This window comes from Exophiala aquamarina (assembly GCF_000709125.1).
Source record: "Exophiala aquamarina CBS 119918 chromosome Unknown aczIA-supercont1.6, whole genome shotgun sequence".
Classification (NCBI taxonomy): Eukaryota; Fungi; Ascomycota; class Eurotiomycetes; order Chaetothyriales; family Herpotrichiellaceae; genus Exophiala; species Exophiala aquamarina.
The window spans coordinates 13,347-33,051 of NW_013550582.1; the positions used below are offsets into that span (position 1 = coordinate 13,347).

General features: G+C 51.1%; 7 protein-coding genes across 7 annotated transcripts; 2 read left to right on the plus strand and 5 right to left on the minus strand.

Annotated features, from left to right (window-relative positions):
- Positions 1-35: 35 nt before the first annotated feature.
- A1O9_07432 (uncharacterized protein) lies at positions 36-2,163 on the minus strand (the record flags this gene model as incomplete). Its single annotated transcript, XM_013402988.1, has 3 exons — positions 36-1,290; positions 1,348-1,982; positions 2,050-2,163. The coding sequence occupies 3 exons, from the start codon at positions 2,161-2,163 to the stop codon at positions 36-38; spliced, it is 2,004 nt and encodes a 667-aa protein (XP_013258442.1).
- A 1,015-nt stretch (positions 2,164-3,178) lies between these two features.
- A1O9_07433 (beta-lactamase) lies at positions 3,179-4,485 on the minus strand (the record flags this gene model as incomplete). The annotated part of the gene is made up of 3 exons (XM_013402989.1): positions 3,179-4,013; positions 4,070-4,334; positions 4,410-4,485. The coding sequence occupies 3 exons, from the start codon at positions 4,483-4,485 to the stop codon at positions 3,179-3,181; spliced, it is 1,176 nt and encodes a 391-aa protein (XP_013258443.1).
- An 804-nt stretch (positions 4,486-5,289) lies between these two features.
- On the plus strand, positions 5,290-7,150 carry A1O9_07434 (uncharacterized protein; the record flags this gene model as incomplete). The annotated part of the gene is made up of 6 exons (XM_013402990.1): positions 5,290-5,532; positions 5,582-5,779; positions 5,844-6,411; positions 6,469-6,634; positions 6,687-6,819; positions 6,881-7,150. The coding sequence occupies 6 exons, from the start codon at positions 5,290-5,292 to the stop codon at positions 7,148-7,150; spliced, it is 1,578 nt and encodes a 525-aa protein (XP_013258444.1).
- A 5,066-nt stretch (positions 7,151-12,216) lies between these two features.
- Positions 12,217-14,061, minus strand: A1O9_07435 (uncharacterized protein; the record flags this gene model as incomplete). The annotated part of the gene is made up of 4 exons (XM_013402991.1): positions 12,217-12,654; positions 12,760-12,901; positions 12,981-13,520; positions 13,640-14,061. The coding sequence occupies 4 exons, from the start codon at positions 14,059-14,061 to the stop codon at positions 12,217-12,219; spliced, it is 1,542 nt and encodes a 513-aa protein (XP_013258445.1).
- Positions 14,062-16,996: 2,935 nt separating this feature from the next.
- Positions 16,997-17,344, plus strand: A1O9_07436 (uncharacterized protein). Its single transcript, XM_013402992.1, has one exon. It carries the CDS (start codon positions 17,047-17,049, stop codon positions 17,305-17,307), a length of 261 nt encoding a protein of 86 aa, XP_013258446.1. The 5' UTR covers positions 16,997-17,046; the 3' UTR covers positions 17,308-17,344.
- A 266-nt stretch (positions 17,345-17,610) lies between these two features.
- A1O9_07437 (uncharacterized protein) lies at positions 17,611-18,420 on the minus strand (the record flags this gene model as incomplete). Its single annotated transcript, XM_013402993.1, has 4 exons — positions 17,611-17,816; positions 17,871-17,973; positions 18,027-18,051; positions 18,134-18,420. The coding sequence occupies 4 exons, from the start codon at positions 18,418-18,420 to the stop codon at positions 17,611-17,613; spliced, it is 621 nt and encodes a 206-aa protein (XP_013258447.1).
- A 409-nt stretch (positions 18,421-18,829) lies between these two features.
- On the minus strand, positions 18,830-19,630 carry A1O9_07438 (uncharacterized protein; the record flags this gene model as incomplete). Its single annotated transcript, XM_013402994.1, has 1 exon — positions 18,830-19,630. One exon carries the CDS (start codon positions 19,628-19,630, stop codon positions 18,830-18,832), a length of 801 nt encoding a protein of 266 aa, XP_013258448.1.
- Between the last annotated feature and the right edge of the window lie 75 nt (positions 19,631-19,705).

Consider the following 19,705-nt stretch of genomic DNA (forward strand, 5'->3'; position numbering starts at 1 on the left):
CCATCTCATCATCTTCCCGTCATCGGCACCTGCCATCAACCAAACTGATGACAGTCTTCCCACATCCACCCCTGCCCAACATCATCCAGCTCGCTGAGAAAACTGCTGTCGAAGGGATATGTACCCACAGCTGGGTTCGCAAGGATGGTTTCGATATCATCGTCATCTAAGCCAGCGGCTTGGACAGTCGTGCTGATATCGGGTCCAGTCGACCGTTTAGAAATCGGCTGGAAGCCTGGAGAGAGGACTTCTACGTGGGAGTGAATTTGGCTTTGAAGGGGGATTTGATCCTCGTTAGCCCTGTTCGAGGTCTGGTTGGAATTGGAGATACCCTCGAGTCCGGAAAATGCGTTCGTAGGTACATTGTTCGGTATTGGAGAGTTGTCGAGACCGCTCTTGATGATGGGAGTCGGCTTGTTTGCAACAATCGGCGGGGCATCGTCAGAAGTCAACAGCTTCAACTCTTCATCCAAGATGAGGCGGAGTAATCTTTGCAGCACACTCCCAGTCTGATCTGAGATCATGGTACGATATCCAAGCAGCTTCGGCATCTTGACAAGTCGCCCAATACTTCTCTTTGCTTCTTGCGCCTGTGCCTCAAATGGCTTGGACAGCGCAAAGATGCCGAGCATGACCCCGGCCGTGAACGTCTGGATGCCAATGTAACTGCTAGTGTAGAAATTCTGAACCGGTCTGAGGACGGCGAGATATTCGTCGACACAAGCTGTACGGTGGGCAGACTTCCAGCAGAGGTCTTTGCTCATTTCCCAGAAGTCGCTGCCCGAGGCGGGCGCCTTTGGAACTCGGACATGGTGACCTAAGGAGAGAACGCCGTTATACACGAGCAGCGGGCGGTGAAGAACCAGTTGAATGTTGTCATAGGAGAGTTGGAGAGCGAGGGCTTGGAGTTGAAATGTCCTTGTCAGCGGATCCGACGATGTTTCTGGGTCCAATGAACTAAACGACTTCGGCCTCAACTCTAGTGGCACAGTTTCTTCCCACTTCACCAGCTGCCTGTTGATTTCTTGGACTTTCTTGACAAGCTCGGGTATAGGCCGACCATCGTGGAAGTATATCTCTCCCATGATTGGTTCTGCAATGCGGTACAGCCTGAACTTATACCGCTGATATGACAGAGTTGTGACTGGCTGGGTAGTCCCATCCTCCAGTTTCTCGATCGAATCGAAACCTGGGCAACGAGCCGACGTGTCGTCAATATTTTGAGGTAGATTCACGAGGCATTGTGAGCCCTTGATGATTGTGGTAGTTCCGTAGGTGATGGAACCATAACTAGGCAGATGTCAACAAATTTATGGTGGTGACCTGGGGGATTGTGGATATGTGTACCCGTCAAGAACGTAAAGAGCCCACCATACTCTCCGCCGCTGCTCTCTCTCGATGGTGTCTACTGCCTGCCATGATCTTTCACGGTTGAACTTGAGATTTTGTGCCATTCTGATAGCCGCACTATTGATCGCCAGGCAACGATTTGGTCGACCATGATAGAAATAGAACGAACTAAGCAAAACGCAGACCTGGACCGCGCCCACGTTGTCCTGGTCTAGAACGGCAAGAAACTTACTTTCGACAGTCCTGAGAAGCTTTGCTTGGAGATGGTCGATGTCGATTGGTGTACGGGTAGAGATGACATCCTCCTCGGCAACATATTTGGTAGCAATCAATAAGACCACCAGGATGAGGACGATGTTGGAAAGATTGCGCTCTCCCACCCGCCCAGTGGTCAGTGCTGAATTCATCTCTTCCCGCAAAGAAGGTTCATGGAAAATGAGCATGAACCAGTGCACAGACTTGATGAAGGTTTCGAAGAGCATCTCGGTAACAACAGCCGAGGGTAGATCGGTGCCGATAAGTTGTGCTATAGGAATTGACGTCTCACCGATTGCTACCGTGGAAAAATGATCAGGGGTTGCATCTGGGATCGCTTCCGTGCTCGGCAGAGCTGAGTTCTGCGAGTCAAACCCCTGGAGGAGCTATAAGCCAAGCCTAGAATTAGCAGATGTTAGATATGAAGCGAAGTATATCACTCACCTGATCAACAAGTCCATACGTGGAGGGTCTCTCTTGGTTCAGGGACCGTAAACGCCCAGGACTCTGCATTTCTTCCAACTGCCGTTTGTTGAGCTCATCGGTCGGCCTCAACATGCCGATTTCCAAATTCGTTAATGGACTTTTTGGACCGAGTCCCATGCGTAAACGTTTCCTGCAGCCACTGATTAGAACTCTGACAGCGTGCTGAAAACCGCGTGGACAAAGGCATTAGGTACCTCGTTGGGCCTTCTCCTTCTTCGCAGTCCACATCCGAGCGAACACAAAGCGCGCAAGGCCTTTCATTATCGCACTATCAAACTCTGGACGTGAGCTCTGAAACCGTTGTCAAGGTACGCCAGTTGGCCCGGGAAAGCATAGCCACGCCGTACCTTGAGCTTCTGACGGCGGCACCTAAAACACGCAAAGCGCGCCCTAGGCACTGTCCTCTTTTTCGGTTTCGATGTCGATCTCTCCATCTGGTGCTAAACTTGGTATTGCAAAAGTTCTTGCGAAAGATTCATGACTTCAAGCAACGTCGGCCATAGAAGTTCTCGAACGCCAGACCGAGGTCGGCAATATTCGGCGCCAAGCTCTATAACCCCGCCCTTCAGAATCATCTCTGTAGGTAGTCAGTGGTAGTGCCCTACGGCCTAAAGACCATGGTCGGGGTAAGCTTCCCCCAGGCGTTGTCTCCATCATTAGCGCGCTAGGGGCTTGGGGACCCTAACAGTTTGGGGGACCCCACCCAGAAGATTCCCTGGACCGTCCACAGAAAACGCACTACCTGATGCACCCTGCGCTATAAAGTCTTGCTTCCCACGTAGTACCACCACGTGTAAAGATGGGCCTGGAACCCCAGATCGTTGGCAAGATCTCTTCCCTTCATTGGCCACGAAGACAATTTTTCTGAAAACACTAGTGTCCTGTCTTTCCGGCGGGAGAGATGCGTGAGGAGTCTTCGGTACGAGCAGAGTTTCCGATTTCCGGTGGAATCCTTGACACGAAGAGCTCGAGCAGGACGATCCTGCAAACTTTGATCTCGAATGTTCTTCTTCTTCCTTCCATCTTTCCACTCAATCTTCGACCTGTGCATCCCTAATGCGTCTTGTAGCATCCTTCTGCATGGTAATCAGGTATTGATCTGTCCAAGGCGATTGTACACCTCTGCCTGGAAAATTTCATACATCTTGACAGACATAGGGTCGCCAGGGGGATGAAGTTGGCTCGCATACAGCCCGCAGACACCTGTCTCTCTGTCGATCCACCATTTCAAGTTTGGGTAGCCTCCCCAGCTCAAACTACCTCCTTTTCTTCCTGTGTGTATATCTTCCATAATGAGCATCCCTGCCAGGCCATGATCAACGGTTGTATTCGCTGGCAGACCAAATCCTGTACTCCTTTCTGCTGTCTTCATTATTGTACGCAAAGCATCCCTTGCTGTCGATTTGAGTTGCGGTTGAAACAGTGTATCAATGGTTGCCGGCTGCAGTAGCTTTCCGTCATTGACAAGAACCGATTTCAGGACCTTGAGAAAATCCTGTGCCGTTGATATGATTCCACAACCGCCGAGATCATCTTGGATGGGATCGGGTATAACCACCTCCTCGAGCCATTCAATCTTGCCGTTCTGCATGCGTTTGCTTGTCTGGGGGAGCTTCGCGCGCACGTCCGGTCGTTCTTCAAGATGGAATGTCATGTCTGTGATACCGAGAGGTTTCCAGATATGATCTTGCATGTACGCTTGTAAACTGCTGTCGTTTAGTCTTGCGATGAGGAAACCCACCCATTCGATTCCTGCACCGTATTCCCACCCAGCTCCAGGCTCATAGACTAAGGGTAGGCGGCAATTGGTCGTAAAACTCGTGGCTGGAATGCCAACTCTTTGTTTGTGGTATTCGCGCCACTGCATCAACATTGGATTTGCGAAATCGTGGCTCATACCGGCGGTGTGCGTCAAGAGTTGTCTGGCTAGCATTCAACCTGTGAGTCCAGAAGAGGGGGTTGAGGAGGGTTCACGTACCTGAGAGTGAGTTTTGTCGTCTTCCTCTGACGAAGAAGTGGCTGACCCGACTCCTTCTCAAATCCTTCGAGGATCGGAAGCTGCGCTAATTCGGGTAGAATGGGAGTGACGTCCTCGTCGAGAGTAATCTGCCCCCTTTCCACACACTGCAGGGCAGCGATAGATGTGAGGAGCTTTGAACATGAGGCGATTCGAAATGTCGAGTCGAGTAGCATAGGCTCGTCTGGCGAGGCCTTACCGAACGCTTTCTCATATTCGAACCTACCTGTTTCTCTCTCGTCAGCGAGTTTCCCAGAGAGCGGGCCTCCCTCAAAACTGGAAGGCGGGATGTGTTTCGTACCGTCAGAGGATGCAGCCACGAGCACAGCTCCTCGAATTTCTTCCTTCTCACAAGCTTGTTCGAAGGCGGTCTCCATGACTGCTGCGGTTGGCTTTGGAGCTGTCCACGGCTAGAACTCTAGAATCTCGTTTTTAAGGAAGATATCGAGAGGCCATCCACTAAACAGTCGCACCGTATCAGCGATTACGCGTCCAAGATTGATGGTATAATTATGCCCTTGCTTGTCAAGCTGGTTCACAGAGTCGACTCAGTCTAGAACCTAGTTCAGGGTGCCATCTCAGAGCAGCAACTACGCAGCGTACTCCGGCGGGGACTTCCTGAGACGATCTTCCCATTCTCGCAACTTCCGATCTCTTGCAAGGTGGGTTGGTCGGTCGCCATTGAGCGGTAGGCCGTAGCTATGGCAGGGAGTTCAGAGACCGGCGGTAACTTCCCGCGAGAGAGTGGGAGGTCTTTTCCAGACTTCCCGGTGGAAACTGCTCCTGTTTCCGACTCGAAGCTGTGACCATTGCCCAAATCTGTCTCCAGGATCTTCCCACAAATACGGCTTCTACCACAACGCCAATAGTTTCCGGGGCACATAGAAGGGGCGCGTGATCAAAAGCTGAAAACTCTCTTCACCTGTTGTAGACCGAGAGGACTTGACTACTATCCAGTAAGCTGCTAACTTCTAAAGCCAGCTCGACAAAGTCCGTTTCCGCTGAACCGTCCCCGCTGAAATCCTGATGGCGGACAACGACTTACCGGTTCTGCTGTACTTATATGTGCTCGGAAACCCGCAGTGATAGATAGTAAAAGTGTCTAAAGTCCAGCTTTCTTCGCACATCCCAAAACGGTGCATGTCCAATTCTCTCGTTCTTCACCCTTTCCGAACCAAACCATGGCTGATCAAAGACTCGCCCGTGGCGGCTTCACTAACGAGCATCAATTCAGCTGGCGCAATCTGCGCTTGGTGATTCTTGTCTCGATGGGGGCCTGTGCCTTCGGGTATGGAGTATCCATCATTGGCACCACTCTTGGTGAACCTGGTTTTCTGCTCTATATGGGTCTGGTCGATCCTAAGACTCGAGAAACAACCCCAAATTCTGCTGGCCTTGTGGGTGCCATAACAGGCACATTCTACGTAGGTGTATTTCCGGCGTGCTTGGGAGAAGAAGCTGAATTTCTCACAGGCAGGCTCCTGCTGTGGTCTCCTCATTGGCAGTTGGGTGATGGACAAATGGGGACGGAAGGCAGGCGTGATATATGCTGCGGTCATTGGAATCATTGGCACCGTAGGGGTCACAGTCGCTCAGAACGTGGCCATGTTCATCGTCTTCCGTTTCTTCTGCGGAGTTGGGACGAACGCATTCTTGGGCGTTACCGGAGTGGTGAGACCATCTGAGCCCTGTCAGCATCTGGCGAATATCTTTCAGCGGCTAATGAAGCCTACAGTTCGCTTCCGAGCTTGCGCCACCTGCACTGCGAGGCCTCTTCGTAGGCATGGTCGGCGGCGGTCTAGTGATTGGCTACTCGATCGCTTCGTTGATGGGACTGGCCGGCTTTTACATCCATGATCTCCAGGCTCAGTGGCGCGTTCCATTGGGTTTGGGTCTCGTATTTCTGGTCTTCATGCTGTGCATCCTCCCTCTGCTTCCCGAGTCGCCTCGATGGCTTCTCATGGTTGGCCGCGATGCGGAAGCGAAGGCCATCGTCTTCGACATCCACAAAAGCCCTAAAGACCAAAGGCACACCTTTGCAGAGCGAGAGTTCTTCCAGATGCACCAACAGATCGAGATCGACAGAACCATGAAGTCGTCGTGGTTGGAAATGTTCAGAAGGCCTTCCTACAGGAAACGGTCCATCATTGCTTTGACGTTCGCGTTCTTCAACCAGAGTACGGGAATTCTTGTCATCGGCAGCTATGGGACCCTCATATACAAGAGCCTTGGGTTCAATGCGAGGGATGTACTTTGTTTCCAGGTCGGATGGATCTTAACGGCAGTGCCATTTAATTTTCTTGGTAGGCAGTTTTTGCTTGGTTTTCAATCGTGTCTGGTTGGCTAACAAATCTCGCCAGGTGCGTGGCTCTCGGATCGCTGGGGCCGAAAGCCATTGTTCATCATAGGCCTCGCTGGTTGCGCAATCAGTCTGTCTCTGGAAGCTGCAATGGTGGCCACCTATGTAACTCCGGAGAAGCTCGCCCATCCAAACAAGGCGGCTCTAGGCATAGCTGTCGCAGCTTTGTAAGTGGGACAAAGTATCTTCACAACTTTCAAGTTGACATTGTGCTTCCAGATACATGATTATGATGTTCTTTGGTGCGACTCTGGATGTGGTGGGTACACCATTCATCAATGAGGTCTTTCCGAATCATCTCAGGTCCAAAGGTTACAGCATGACCTTGGCAATGACAACTTGCACTACGCTGGTAGGTTTCCTCAAAGACAAGGTCCTTTTGCAAGGTCCGGGCTAACCGAAACCACGGACAGATCTATACCGAAGTCGGCCCTACGGCTCTCGAGCACGTCGGCTGGAAATATTATCTCCTCTTCATTTGCGCCTCTGTGGTCGGTTGCTTCTGGATATACTTTGTCTTTCCTGAGACGAAAGGTCTGCCGCTTGAAGAAATCGCTGCGTTGTTTGGTGACGCGGATGAAGTGGCTGTGTACTCGGCAAATATCGTGGAAGATGAGAAGGCCATCCCAGTTCATGTCGAGCATGGAAAGGAGGAGGGAGTCGAAGTCAAGGTTGTTGGGTGATCAAGTGCACGTACTGAGGCTGCATGCGAGATGTGAGTTTCATGGTGATGAAAATGGTAGCACGAGGACGAACATCTGAAGCCTCAAAATGCTGGACTCTTGAGCACCTCCTTACCGCTAGCATGTCGTCTCTAGGTTGCAGTCTCATGGCTTGCGCCTGGCAGCTGAGAAATGTATGAACCCTGTTGTGGCCGCCAAGGTGAGCACAGGGCGGCGTCACCCTCGCCCCAATCCGGGGTGAGGCGTGAGCTCTTTTCACTCATCTTGGCGCTGACTCCCAAGGAGCACCGAATCGAAAACGAACCCGGCCACCTATCCAACCCACTGTTCTCTCCGACGACGGCGCTCCTTGCAAATGGCCTCGCCGCGCAACAAAGGAGACGTGGAAGGTAAGAGCGGCCAGAGAGGCACGGGAGAAGTTCGAGGCCAAACCGTCTCAAACATTGTTGAGCCTATACCGGAAGCAAAAGGCTCACTCTACTGGCACTAGTCCCGGCAGGGGCAAAGTGGTTGAAAAGGTGGCAGGCATTGAGGATGTCTATCTAGGAGAGGATGGTTCCATCCAATACCTTGTCACACGGAAGCTATCGTTGATCGCGATGGAGAACCTTGTTGGTGAAGAACTACCGCGGCAATATGAGGAGCTGTTCGGGAAGAGGTATAGCCGCCAGGAGTTTTAAGGGAGGCCGCTGCAACCAAGCGGCAGACCAAGACGAGGACATCCCAGTTTCCCCTTCATTTGCTTGGGAAAGCGGGTTGGAAGAGAGAATAACCGACTATTCTTTAGGTACACCAGGATTTCACTACATATTATGCATAGTTGTCGTAGACAATGGGGCAGCTCCGCCGTGTTCTTCTCGGATATATCTCTATATAGAGATCCGTGTCCTCAGGTTTTGCAAGCCCCTCCATATCCTGCCCGGCATCGGCAGCTGCGTGGCGTTTCGCCATCAGCATCTATTAAAGAACCTACAGCCGTTACTTAACCGTAATGTTAGATGGTCCCGCCCCCCTACTCCCCCACCACCAGTCTTCGGTTTTGTGAACTATTTCCCATTGAAATACCAGTAGTCTTCCGACCGATGGTTAGGACAGTTTCCCTGCCTCACCGTAGATGAGGCAGGATGGACTTGCTCGACGACGTACGTCATATTTTGTTGTTCGCAAGGGTAGAGGCGCTAAGTGGGAGGTTTGTAATAATAGCACGAAAGATAGCTATTCGGTTTTTTAGTGCATCGTTTAAATTCTCTTAGAGTTAGGTGAATATTCTTGCGGCTACAGTAGTTCTAGTTTAATATAATCGGCAACAAGAAGCTAGTTCTAATATACATAATGTAAAATGAACTTTATAGAGAAGAACTAAATAAAGGATTCCGATTCCATCTTATATACTCCTCCGGGTAGTAAACGTCAACACTAAGCGCCGCGGAGGGGCCGGACTAGTCTAATAGACAAGTCAAGACACTGCGCCTTTGTGTAAGGAAGGCCTAGAGTGAATAGGCAGAGTGCAACGATACGTAGATAGGTTCAAACAGTAGTTAGGTATTCCTTGACCTCGAGTCAGTACACGACTCGAAGCACGAGAGAAGGTAACTTCTCGCATGCGAGGAGTCGGGTCTAAATACAATCTGTCTAGGCTTGCTTGGCATTCATTACACTTTGTATTTGTTTTGCGTTATGACCTTTAGCTAAATTTTAGTGGGTGAGGTAAACACTTAACGCGTTCGACCACTCCAAGACTAACAAGTGGCTAACTGCGGAACGTATTCAAGTATGGTGAAACGGCAAGGAATCTCCCAGCTGTAGACAGGCTCAATATAATCGACTTTGTGTAAGGGTTTGGCAAAGAGTTCTGCAACTAGCTATGCTACCTAGTAACAAGGAGGAGAAATCTGAGGAGAAGGAAAGAAGGAGAGAAGGATAGAGCGAGCTCTGTCAAGCTACCTATACACAACCCGTTGCCACGGAAATACAGGTGTCTCTACAAGACACTAAGTCCTCTTATAGGTTCAACCCATCACAAAGAAGATATTTATATTGGCGGTCTATATAACCGAGTACGCTGGACCATATTCGGCGAGGCCACCAGCTAATTATATTGCGCGTAGTAACGTGCATGATAAGCGAGTGGGCCAGACAAGCGAGTAGGCCACCTCCCCAGAAATTCCCGACCACCTATCTTCCATCGCGAATATCTCAACCCAACGACATGAGCACACCTAGCAAAGAAAGTCGAATGGTCCTTGCTGTCGAGGCTATTAGAAAAGACCCAGATCTCAGCACTCGAGCCGCTGCTAAGATCTATAAAGTTAGTCGCGTAACCCTACCCCGCAGACTGGACGGCACTCAGTCTCGACGCGACAGCATGCCCAACTCACGAAACCTAACCTCCCTAGAAGAGGAAACAATTGTTCAGTATATCCTCGACCTGGATGCGCGACTATACCCTCCCCGACTCACTGGTGTGGAAGATATGGCCAATCGATTGCTCGCGGAGCGCGACGCGCCACCCGTTAGGAAGCGCTGGGCATCCAACTTTGTTAAGCGACAACCAGAGCTCCGGACACGTTTCCTTCGTCGGTACGACTATAAGAGAGCTCAATGCGAGGATCCCGAGACAATTCGTGCGTGGTTCGCGCTGGTGAAGAACGTAATCGCCAAATATGGCGTGGTGGACACGGACATCTACAATTTTGACGAGACTGAGTTTATGATGGGCATTATCTTAATAGGCATGGTCATGACGAGCGTCGAACGGCGTTCTAATGCTAAGCTGGTCCAGCCAGGCAATTGGGAATGGGTGACAGTCATTCAAGGTGTCAACGCGCAGGGCTGGACGGTCCCTCCATACATTATTATTTCGGGCAAATATCATCTCTCCACCTGGTACCAAGACAGCGCTCTCCCACGCGACTGGATCATCGCCACATCTTCCAGCGGCTGGACTATAAACGAGAGAGGTCTGGAATGGATTTAGCACTTTAACCGGTACACAAAGCCACGAACTACCGGTCGTTATTATCTTCTCGTCCTAGATGGGCACGAAAGTCACCACTCCACCGATTTCGAGCTCTAATGCAAGGAAAACGATATCATCACTCTCTGTATGCCTGCCCACTCATCTTACATCCTTCAGCCTCTTGACGTGGGTTGTTTTGGTCCGTTGAAGCAAGCGTATGGTAGTCAAATTGAGAAGAGAGTCCGAGCTGGTACCACCTATATTTCTAAGGAGGACTTCTTTTCCGCGTTTCTGGCCGTATTTCAGACCGCGATGACAGTTAGCAATGTTCAGGCAGGATTCAGAGGGGCCGGGCTTGTTCCCTATGACTCGGAAAGTGTAATTGTACGATTGGATGTAAAGTTACGGACGCCAACACCTGAGATACAGGGTCCTGTCGCGACTCAGGCTTAGGTCTCAAAAACGCCCAACAACCCCACCGAAGCCGGCTCGCAGTCTGCATTCATTAAGAATCGAGTCTCTTTACATCAAGGAAGCTCTCCGACACCGAACCTTAAGGCTATTGACCAGTTTACGAAGAGTGCGACGGGAATCATGCGCCAAATCGCGCTTTTGAAGTCTAAGGTCCAGACGCTTCGAGAGGACAATGCACTACTGAGCCGCCGTCGCCGCGCTAAAAAGAAACATCTCCGTAATGGAGGGAGTATGACCCTAGAGGAAGGACAGCTTCTTAAGTCTCGCAGTCGCATAGAGGTGGTGATAAAGCAGGAAACGCAGCGTAATAGTAGTCAGAGGCGGAGGGCCGAAACGCGTCCACAGAGGTGTGGTGTCTGCCACAACGCCGGACACAACTCAAGAACCTGTCAAATAGTTGTCTCTTCATCTGAGGAAGAGGATTCCGAGTAGTTACAAACAATTCAATGTGTTGTGGTTGAGTGCACCCAAGAAATGTTGTGGTGGTCGGGGGGAGGTGGCCCACTCGCTTGTCTGGCCCACTCGCTTATCATACACGTTATCTCTATATATTATATAGAGATATCTAGCTAATTATATTACGGTGCGAGTTTCCTAGTTATAGCTTATAAGAGCGAGGCTATCTAGTTAAGCTATCTAGCCCTTCTAGAGTTGCGCCGTGATAATAAACTGGGGCGCGGCTGTAAGGCCATTGGGTTGGCATCCTGCGCCCGGCAGTCTCTGCCTCTCACACGTAACCCACACACCAATCTACTAATCTATGCAACTTGCAAGGACTAGCCAGGACTACGAGGGCCATGCGGAGAGACAGGGCGCCTACGGAACGCGTTCACATAGTCAGTTGGCCTCTCTATCGCGCAGGAATACAGTCCGGAAAACTCGATTGATTAATTGATTTTCTCTCTGATCTATGTTGCAATCCTCCAAAGTAAAGAAGATAAAAGTAAACTCGCAGCCTCGCGCTAAAATCTCACCAATTAAAGAGCAGAATAGATGCCTGTACAATGTACAGGCACGTGCCTCGCCAGCCTCGCCACACCTTCACATCCCCAGTACAATAAGTATCCTCTTAGGAATCCTACCTTTTATTAGGGCCGAAACAGGCCCTTTATAGATATAATCGAGTAAAGTTACCTCCAGGCTAGGCGTGCGCGACGTTGGCGCCTGCGAGACTAGAGCCCGAACGGGAGCCTCGCCGGCACGTGAGGGCGTACGGCAGGAGCGGGCCAGAGCCGTGAGGGAGCAGGAGGGAGCGGACGAGGGAGCGAATCGACTAAATAGTGGTTAGCGGGAGAGCAAAGCGGCGGGTGATGAGTCAGCGAAAAAGTGGTGAAGGACGACAGTTCGGGGATTATATATATATATATATATGTATGTATATCTAGCTTATGCTGAACCTTGAGCTGGTTTCTTGACCCGAACCAGAAGAACATCCAATTGCCCTGGATGGAAGAGACTGCTGTGTAGACCTTGGAAAGATTGTACGTACTGAACAAGTATTTTCGACTCGACGCTTATCCCTCCCTGTGAAGCTTAGGCAGTTCTAACTACTGCTCTTGCCATCTCAGTCTCCCACTGCAGCCTGATATAGACCGCTCTGCATAAGGCGCTCGAGGACCCAACTCTCTAACTCCTAGTTCGATGATGTCGTCCGCACCGGTGCCGGAGCAGTAGTCTCTTCGTCGTTCCGAACCTCGCCTCTCTGCTCATGCTCACGTCCACGCCCGCGACTCTTGGACCCAGCAAACACAGCCAATAAGCCCAAGTCATAAGTCGCCTTCAAGCAGCCCGCGGCAACGAATGCCACCCAGAAGTGGTTGTTTGTTCCGAGGACACCAGTAATGAGAGGACCCAAGCTCTGGGAGAACGTCTTGACCAGGTTAATGGTGCCCATGACAGCCGTGCGTTCATGTGGGAGGACGATGGCGGCCAGGAATGCCGACCGCGGCGCCGTGTCCATGACTTGTGTGCATGCGCGGCCGACCAGGAAGACTAGCGCGCCTGTGAGTGTCGACGGCACGGGGATCAAGGCCAGGCAGATCGCTGATGGTAGGTGTGTGAATACCATGGTCTAGAGAATGGAAGTGGTGTCAGGCCCATGAAGCTGGATAGAATGAAGGGATAAGAGCTCGCTGGGTTGTTCTTAGCCGCGCGGTCTGCACGGAGTATGACTTACCTTGACATTCCCGATTCGTTTGGCAATGGACGATGCCACCAACATTGAGACCGCCGATATGATTCCCGTGATGGAGAAGATGGATCCCAGTTTCCCTTCCGTGAGCCCGAACTTCTGCTTGAAGAAAAACGTCACCCATGATCTGAAAGCAAAAAGACGTGACAGTTAGCAAGGGCCCCTTTCGAAGATGAGCCATGCTCGAGCAGAAGACGTCGACTTACAATGGGGCCAGGCCTGACGCGAAATTATCAAATGCAAATAGTATGCATAGTTGCAGAAGCACGACTTGACTTTCCTCGCTGATGTTGGGTAGCAGACGGAAGCGCTTTTTGTCCTTCTTGATATCGTTGTCATTGCCACTGTCGTTGTCGTCTTGCTCCACTGTCCCATTTGCATTCACGCTCCCATTCCCAAGCAGCGGAGCCGTTTCTGTGGGAGCAGAAGAAGCAGCGGCTGCAGCTGCGGTAGATTTCGGCGTGCCATCGACCTCGCAAGCCTTGCTCAGCAGCAAAGCAAGGGATAGTTTGACCAGTCCGACAACAGCGTAGATGCAGAAAATAACACGGTAGGCACCAATGGATGAGAAGTGTTTCTCGTGCGTCAAGACGGTGATGATCCATCCGCATCCGACGAACCCCAATGCCGTCCCAGCGGTGCCGATCAGCGAGTACCAGGCGTAGATGTCACTTCGATCCCCACTGGCTGTCAGATGTGCTATGGTCGACTCTTCGATTGCGCGGAACGGGCCTATCTCGTTGCCACTGATCAGGAGAGTCAGTTGTTTGCCATAACATGTCGACTCAACAGGAAGATTGGAAATAAGGATCTCTATTTCCTTCCTCTCGACCTTCAGTCTCGCACAGTTGATGGTCGTACATACCTGGGACTAATGACGCCCACAATCGCCGCAGCGAGCAGCACCCAAAAATTCCCACTCGAGGCAAACACAACGCCACTGACACTCATCAACGCCGCGCCCAGCACCAGGATCGCCCGCCTGCCCAGCCCGTCTGCAACCAGCGTCAGGAGGAAACTGAGGAACACATCGCCCGCGAGTGTCAAGGTCATGAACAAGCCGATCCTCGCGTTTGGATTGCCCAGCGCTGAGAGATAGGACGCGAGGATCAGCGTCGACCCTCCATATGCAAACAAGCGCACGAAGCGCTGCAGTATCAGGATTTGTGTGTCTGCTGGTGCGTGGAAGAGCGCGACGAGCCCAATTTCTTGGGAGAATGCTTTTATTGGTCGTGTGACTTTGGATAGGATGGCGCTTCTCTCTCGTTCTTCTCCCGAGTCTGCCATCGTTACACTTTAGGGAGGAACCAAAGCAAGGGCGATCCAAGGGAAGAAAGATCCAAAGATCTCTTGTCAGCGAGGTTGCTTTCCAAGCCAGAGGCCTTTCTTTCTCCGCGTCAGGTACGATGTACTGTTCTTGCGCTGGTGTTCTCTGCGCGTTACCAAACTCGAGACGCCCAAGGCAAACCAATAGAAAGATACCAAATCTCCCTTTCAGTAATTATCAAACGAGAGCTCCCTTTCGCGCTGATCTCCCCGGAAGGCAGGTTTCGCTGGAGCCTAGTTAGGAGTTATGCTTCATATGTCTCAGGCTCAAGGGAGTTAGATAGTTGGAAACTTGAGAGCGGCAGAAATATCGCCCCCAACCGAAATGCGGGTCTGTCGGCCTTCCTTTTCCAGCACGGCTGGGTCATCCGCGTACTTAGACTGGCTGGACTGAACTTTTTGAACATATGGGCGTGATGAGAAAGCCTTGAGGTGCTTGTACATAGCCTAGGCGGACAAAGTGTAGTCTGCCTCGCGAATACATGACTACTATGTATCTTTCTTCCGACGTCATGTTCATCGGGGCCTTAGAACTGGTCGAAATCGGGGACTACATATATGGTACCACTTGAGCGACATAGGAGGCATTGCGGTACGGAGTACATACTACCTGCTCGCATGGCGAACATGATCGAAACCGAATTCGATGGTTGGGGTGGATTCCAAGTTCTATCTCTCGGAACTGTCTTATCTACTTCTTGTTCTCAGCAGCTCATCGTGCAACACTGACTGTGGCTGCCATCATTCATTAATGTCTCTGTTCGACTGTGCGAAGGATAATCATGTAGCCTGAACATCTCTGTCTCAGTTCATTGCCATCAGACTGATTCCTTCCAGTAAGGAAAACACGCCTCAACGGATTCTTTCTCCCATGTAATCGTACAGTGGGGTATCTTGGGCCGTGTTTCCTGCGCCATAATATGACAATGGTTGACTCCTTTTCTATCCCTTCCTGCAATGCCCAATTCCAATTCCAATGCCGACTGGCTCCGATAAACTCCATGCTGAATGATGACTCCCGTAGGATTGAACAACCCCCCCCCCCCGGTCGTTCCTGCCACCTTTCCGTGTCAATGTGTCTTCGCTGCGATCTTCCCGCGCTTATTATTCTTTGATATCATTGTCATTAGACATCCTGTTCTGCGAGCTGCACGCGATCAGGTTGCCCTTCTCCCCGTACTTGAGCATTCCGGTTTGCTGCGATCCTCGTGCTTCTGGTGCTTCCTAATTCAGCTTCCCAAAATGCCCCCATTGCAATAGTACTCCCCATCACCCATTCCCTCTTTAGGCCAAACCATTGTCTTTACCGAGCAATGCTACTAATTGAATCCAAAGGCCGCATTTCTCTTGAGCCCCGGTGGCGGTGGTGGGAAACTTGACTTCTTCAGGGGATGCAATTTCACAGGTGCAGGGCCGACTGGAAAACTACCTGTACTATGCGATCCGACCGCTGGTTCCTGTGGCTGTGGCTGCTGGTCGTGGTGGCCGGCTCCGTTGCCACCGACTAACGACCCGAGTTGCTCGAGAGGCACACTCAACTTGCCTGGTTTGAAGGCTGAAGCGTTATCGATTGTCTGTTGGCTGGGAGCAATGCCATTGCAATTGAGTCCGTATATTGAGTGTCCAGTGGCGGAAAAGTCATGCCTCAGCTTGCTTGGCAGGCTGGGTGCATGGCCATTGCAATTGTCATTGCCGGTCCCAGTCCGATGGAACAGCGATGGACCCTTGCTTACGAACGACGTACCATTCACTGTCGTGGTGCAAAGACCGAAGGTTCAGTACTAGGAGGCTGCTGGGCTTCCTATTGTCGTGCTTTTGGCATGTACTGTTAGTTTGTTAGGTCTGGGACACACAACTTTATCTTTGAAGCGGAGCTCCATGGTGTAGGTTAATACTTTTGGGCCCACGGTATGTGAACATGCAAGGTTCAAACAGTGTCATTCTTCTGAGTTTGATTTATCCGGCACATATTCCAGGCTTGTATTTTCCGAAGAGAACTGTCGGCCCTTTGGCTCAGAGCCCCAAGTTCATGTCTTCCTGCTCCATGGGGTAGGTATCACCAACTTCCTCAGGGGAACTGTTTCGAAGCGCCTCTGGTTAACATGAGGTCTCTTCGGACCAGGATGGGGCAATGGGCGGTCCAAGTGTGCACAAGCTCTGCACAAAGTCGCAGGCTCTCGTCATCTTGGATGAAAGATGAACCACAAGTTCTCAGGACCGCGGCCCACGATCCAAGAAAATGCGGTCCTTGTATGTCTGTAACATTGCCATGGCTTGACAATGTACTCGCGGATATCTTATACTATGGCGCAGGAAGCCCCGGCTCAAAAGTGTCTGTGTATCTAGTCCCTGCAACAAAGTGAGAAGAGGGAGAGCTGGCCTGAAACAAACAAGACGTCTCAGGCAAGATTTAGGCTTAGTATCACGTGATTTAAATTAATCCGGACCAATCTTTGTTTGGAGTCCATCATTTTTGTTGAGAAATGGCACGATCTGACTGTTCGATTCTCCCTGGCTTGGGGACTACAGGAACCTAAATGCTACATTGTTTGACGTCCAGCCTTTCCGGGTACTGGAGTGGCACTGTTGGTATTGGATAAAGGCCTTAGCTACAAGGCGGCGGGGCAACCAATGAAAGAAGAAGCGACTGACATTAGTTCTCATTAGCACAGAAGCGCAGCCTCGCCTATTAGCAACCGCCGCCCTGCTCCGAACAAGTCATAATCCAGCATCGAGATCAAAGACAAGAATTTATCCTGTCTTAGGGGCTAGTATCTATAAAGCTCACAGTTCCTTTTGTGAATTCAAAATGGCGATAGACTACGATCTATCGGTCCTCCCACCAAATATTCTCACGTATCTCGAATCCACAAACATCACTGCAGTCACGCAAGACGACGACCTCGACATCTTCTTTCACTGCTGGGTCAAACCGGACTGTCCACAATGTCTTTCACCCTCAAACCAGTATCCATGTTCATGGTGCGCGGTGTCTCAGACATGTGTTCCCAACACAATTTATGGATATCCATTTGGCATACTATCACCAATAAAGTCTTCCGAGATCTGTCCGTTGGCATGGCGAGAGAGATGGGAGATGAGAGCTCGACCATTCAGTTGCCGGTGTTCAAGCATGGCTTTCATCAGCGTTGTGGTTGCTGTGCTTTCGACGCTGATTGGGCTTTCCCTCATCCTCACGGCCTTTAGGCTGGGTCTCCTGATGGGAAGGAAATGGAGACGTCGCGGGGAAGGGTGGTGGCGAGTTGGTTCTTGGACTCCACAGTGGTTGAGAACACGCCGCAAAGCTGGGTCACCAGAGACGAGAGGGCACGGGACATCTGACTCGAATGAAGATGTACACAACGAACGGGCGCCGTTACTCGCCTGAGAACATGCCTCCAAGCATTCAACACTGCACAGTCATTACGATTTCACGAGAGAGAACCTAAGCTGCATGGCTTGCTTGCTCTGCGCTTAGCCAATAGTGCTGATGCATGCCATTGAGAAACTTCATGCTGAGACCGATTCAGTCTCCTCGCTAGGGTTTTCTTGCGTGGCAGCCTCAGCTGCAATCCCTTCACCCTTGCACACCTGACTTATGCGGTACTCAGCGCTCAGGCCGTTGCCATCAAGAATAAATCTACCAGATCCGACAAATATTGCTTGCTCCAGGGCCTTGAACCGCGGAACTCCAGTTTCAAATGTGACATGTATGACTTCAAAATCGTTAGCCTGACTATCGCTTTTTCACGCAGAAGACGATGACCAACATGAACCCCCGAAATTGGTGGATGCAGCATTCGGACTACGTCCGAGGATGCTTCTCATCTCGCTGTTGATATCCACTATGCCGGTGTAGTGGATTTGGATGGTCTGATGCACTTCTTAATGCTAGCCGTTGTGAGGAGTATATGAAATCCACATACCTCGCGATTGCCCTCGATCCCTTCCCTGCACTTCAATCAGCAACGCCCCGGGAAAAGATATCGTGGTTGCAGGTAAGAAAAAACGTAGTTAAAGAAGCCATACCTACCCAACCACCAAGTCACTAGTCAGCCTCATCCGTTTCCCATCAGGGTCGTTGCGGACGTAGTCGACCCCTCCATGGCCGCGATTTCGAGCATGGACTGAGATCGGGAACCCAGGTTCTGAGTCCAGTGACGCGGAAACGAGTGGTACAACTGTAAGTGGTGTTCCGCGTGATAGACTGCCAACCTGCGTGGCGTTTCCGATCGCAACTCGCAGATGCAATGCGGGCTTCAAGGACGGATAATCAGCGATACTGGAGGTCGCGCCTGCGGAGGAGCTTGAGTCTGCCATCCTTCTAGCGATCTCAAAGGAATACACAGAGTGTCGTAAACTAGGCTGCCTAGACGTCGTGTACTACCTGCACAATCACAACAGTGGCCTTGCTGACCTCTCCCATGCAACAAGGATTTGGTGTCGTTCCTTCCCGCTAAGGACCATGAGTAATCTACAATAAAGGATTGTGACGAGCAAACAGAGACAAGATGTGATGTCTTGCCTGGGTGCGGTGTCGGGGTGGTGCGTACAACATATATGTCAACCCCGCAAGTGAGGCTGTGGGTGTGTGTGGAAGTTGAACTCGATATTTCTTGTGTCTAATGCATGGGAACGCATTTGTGGGAATCTCAATAGGATTTGTATATCTACAGGGCTCGCTCATCATATATATTCGTACATGTGCAATGTCATTGAGTTCGTCACATCATCTCCAGCCACCAACTCTCCCTTCATCCCATCGTGCTCTCATTTCTCTCCTCTTCTCCAACGTCGTAGCACCCTCCCTTATTCGCCTCACCCACTCGATGACCTCTTTCTCGCTCGCCTTGCCATCAGCCCCTCCATAGTAGCCGTCGTCGGGGCTGGAGCTTTCCAAGAAACTTTCCTGCATGGCTTTAAGAACCGATTCCTGCTCGGTGATACTAGAAAGCAAACGTTGATACATTTGTCGTGGTCCCCACGGCGATAGAGCGTCATCCATCTCGCTCTGTTTCCTTCTCCACTGGGTCTGTAAAGAGGTGTGATTCAACAACAGCTGGGCTGTCTCGTCTCTGAGCTTTCGTAGCTGAGCCTCCATTTGAGAGACTTGCTGAGCCAGCTGGATGTTGGCTTGTATTGCATTTTGTAGGGGAACAAGAGATGAGGCATAAGATGGATGTGTGGCGGCCAACGAGGCGATCAATGATTGGTTATTGGCGAGGGTTTGTAGCTCGTTTATGGGTTTATCTGCTATCTGCGTTGGGATCCACCGGTCGTGGAGTGTAGGAGGCGGGATTGGTGTGTGTTGCTGGGCCTGATAGGTAGCTTGTGGTATTGGGGTCGAGGATGATGGTGTCGAGGACGGAATTGGCGGTTGAGGACGAGGAGAATTTGTAACCGCAGAGCCAGGAGGAGGAAATGGAGAAGGACCTGCACTAACACCGTGGTTGGGAGTGCCACTCCTGCTTGGATCAGCACTTTGAGAGACTGGCTTCGGCGGTGGAGGAGGGGGTGGTGCTGAGGTCATGGGCGATGCGGGCAGTGGTGACCCAGTAGAGACACCGCCCAGCGACGATGAGCCATAGAATGCCTCTGCCATTAA

Coding starts and splice junctions, on each gene's coding strand:
- A1O9_07436 (XM_013402992.1), top strand. CDS start 17,047: ATGTCTTTCACCCTCAAACCAGTATCCATGTTCATGGTGCGCGGTGTC.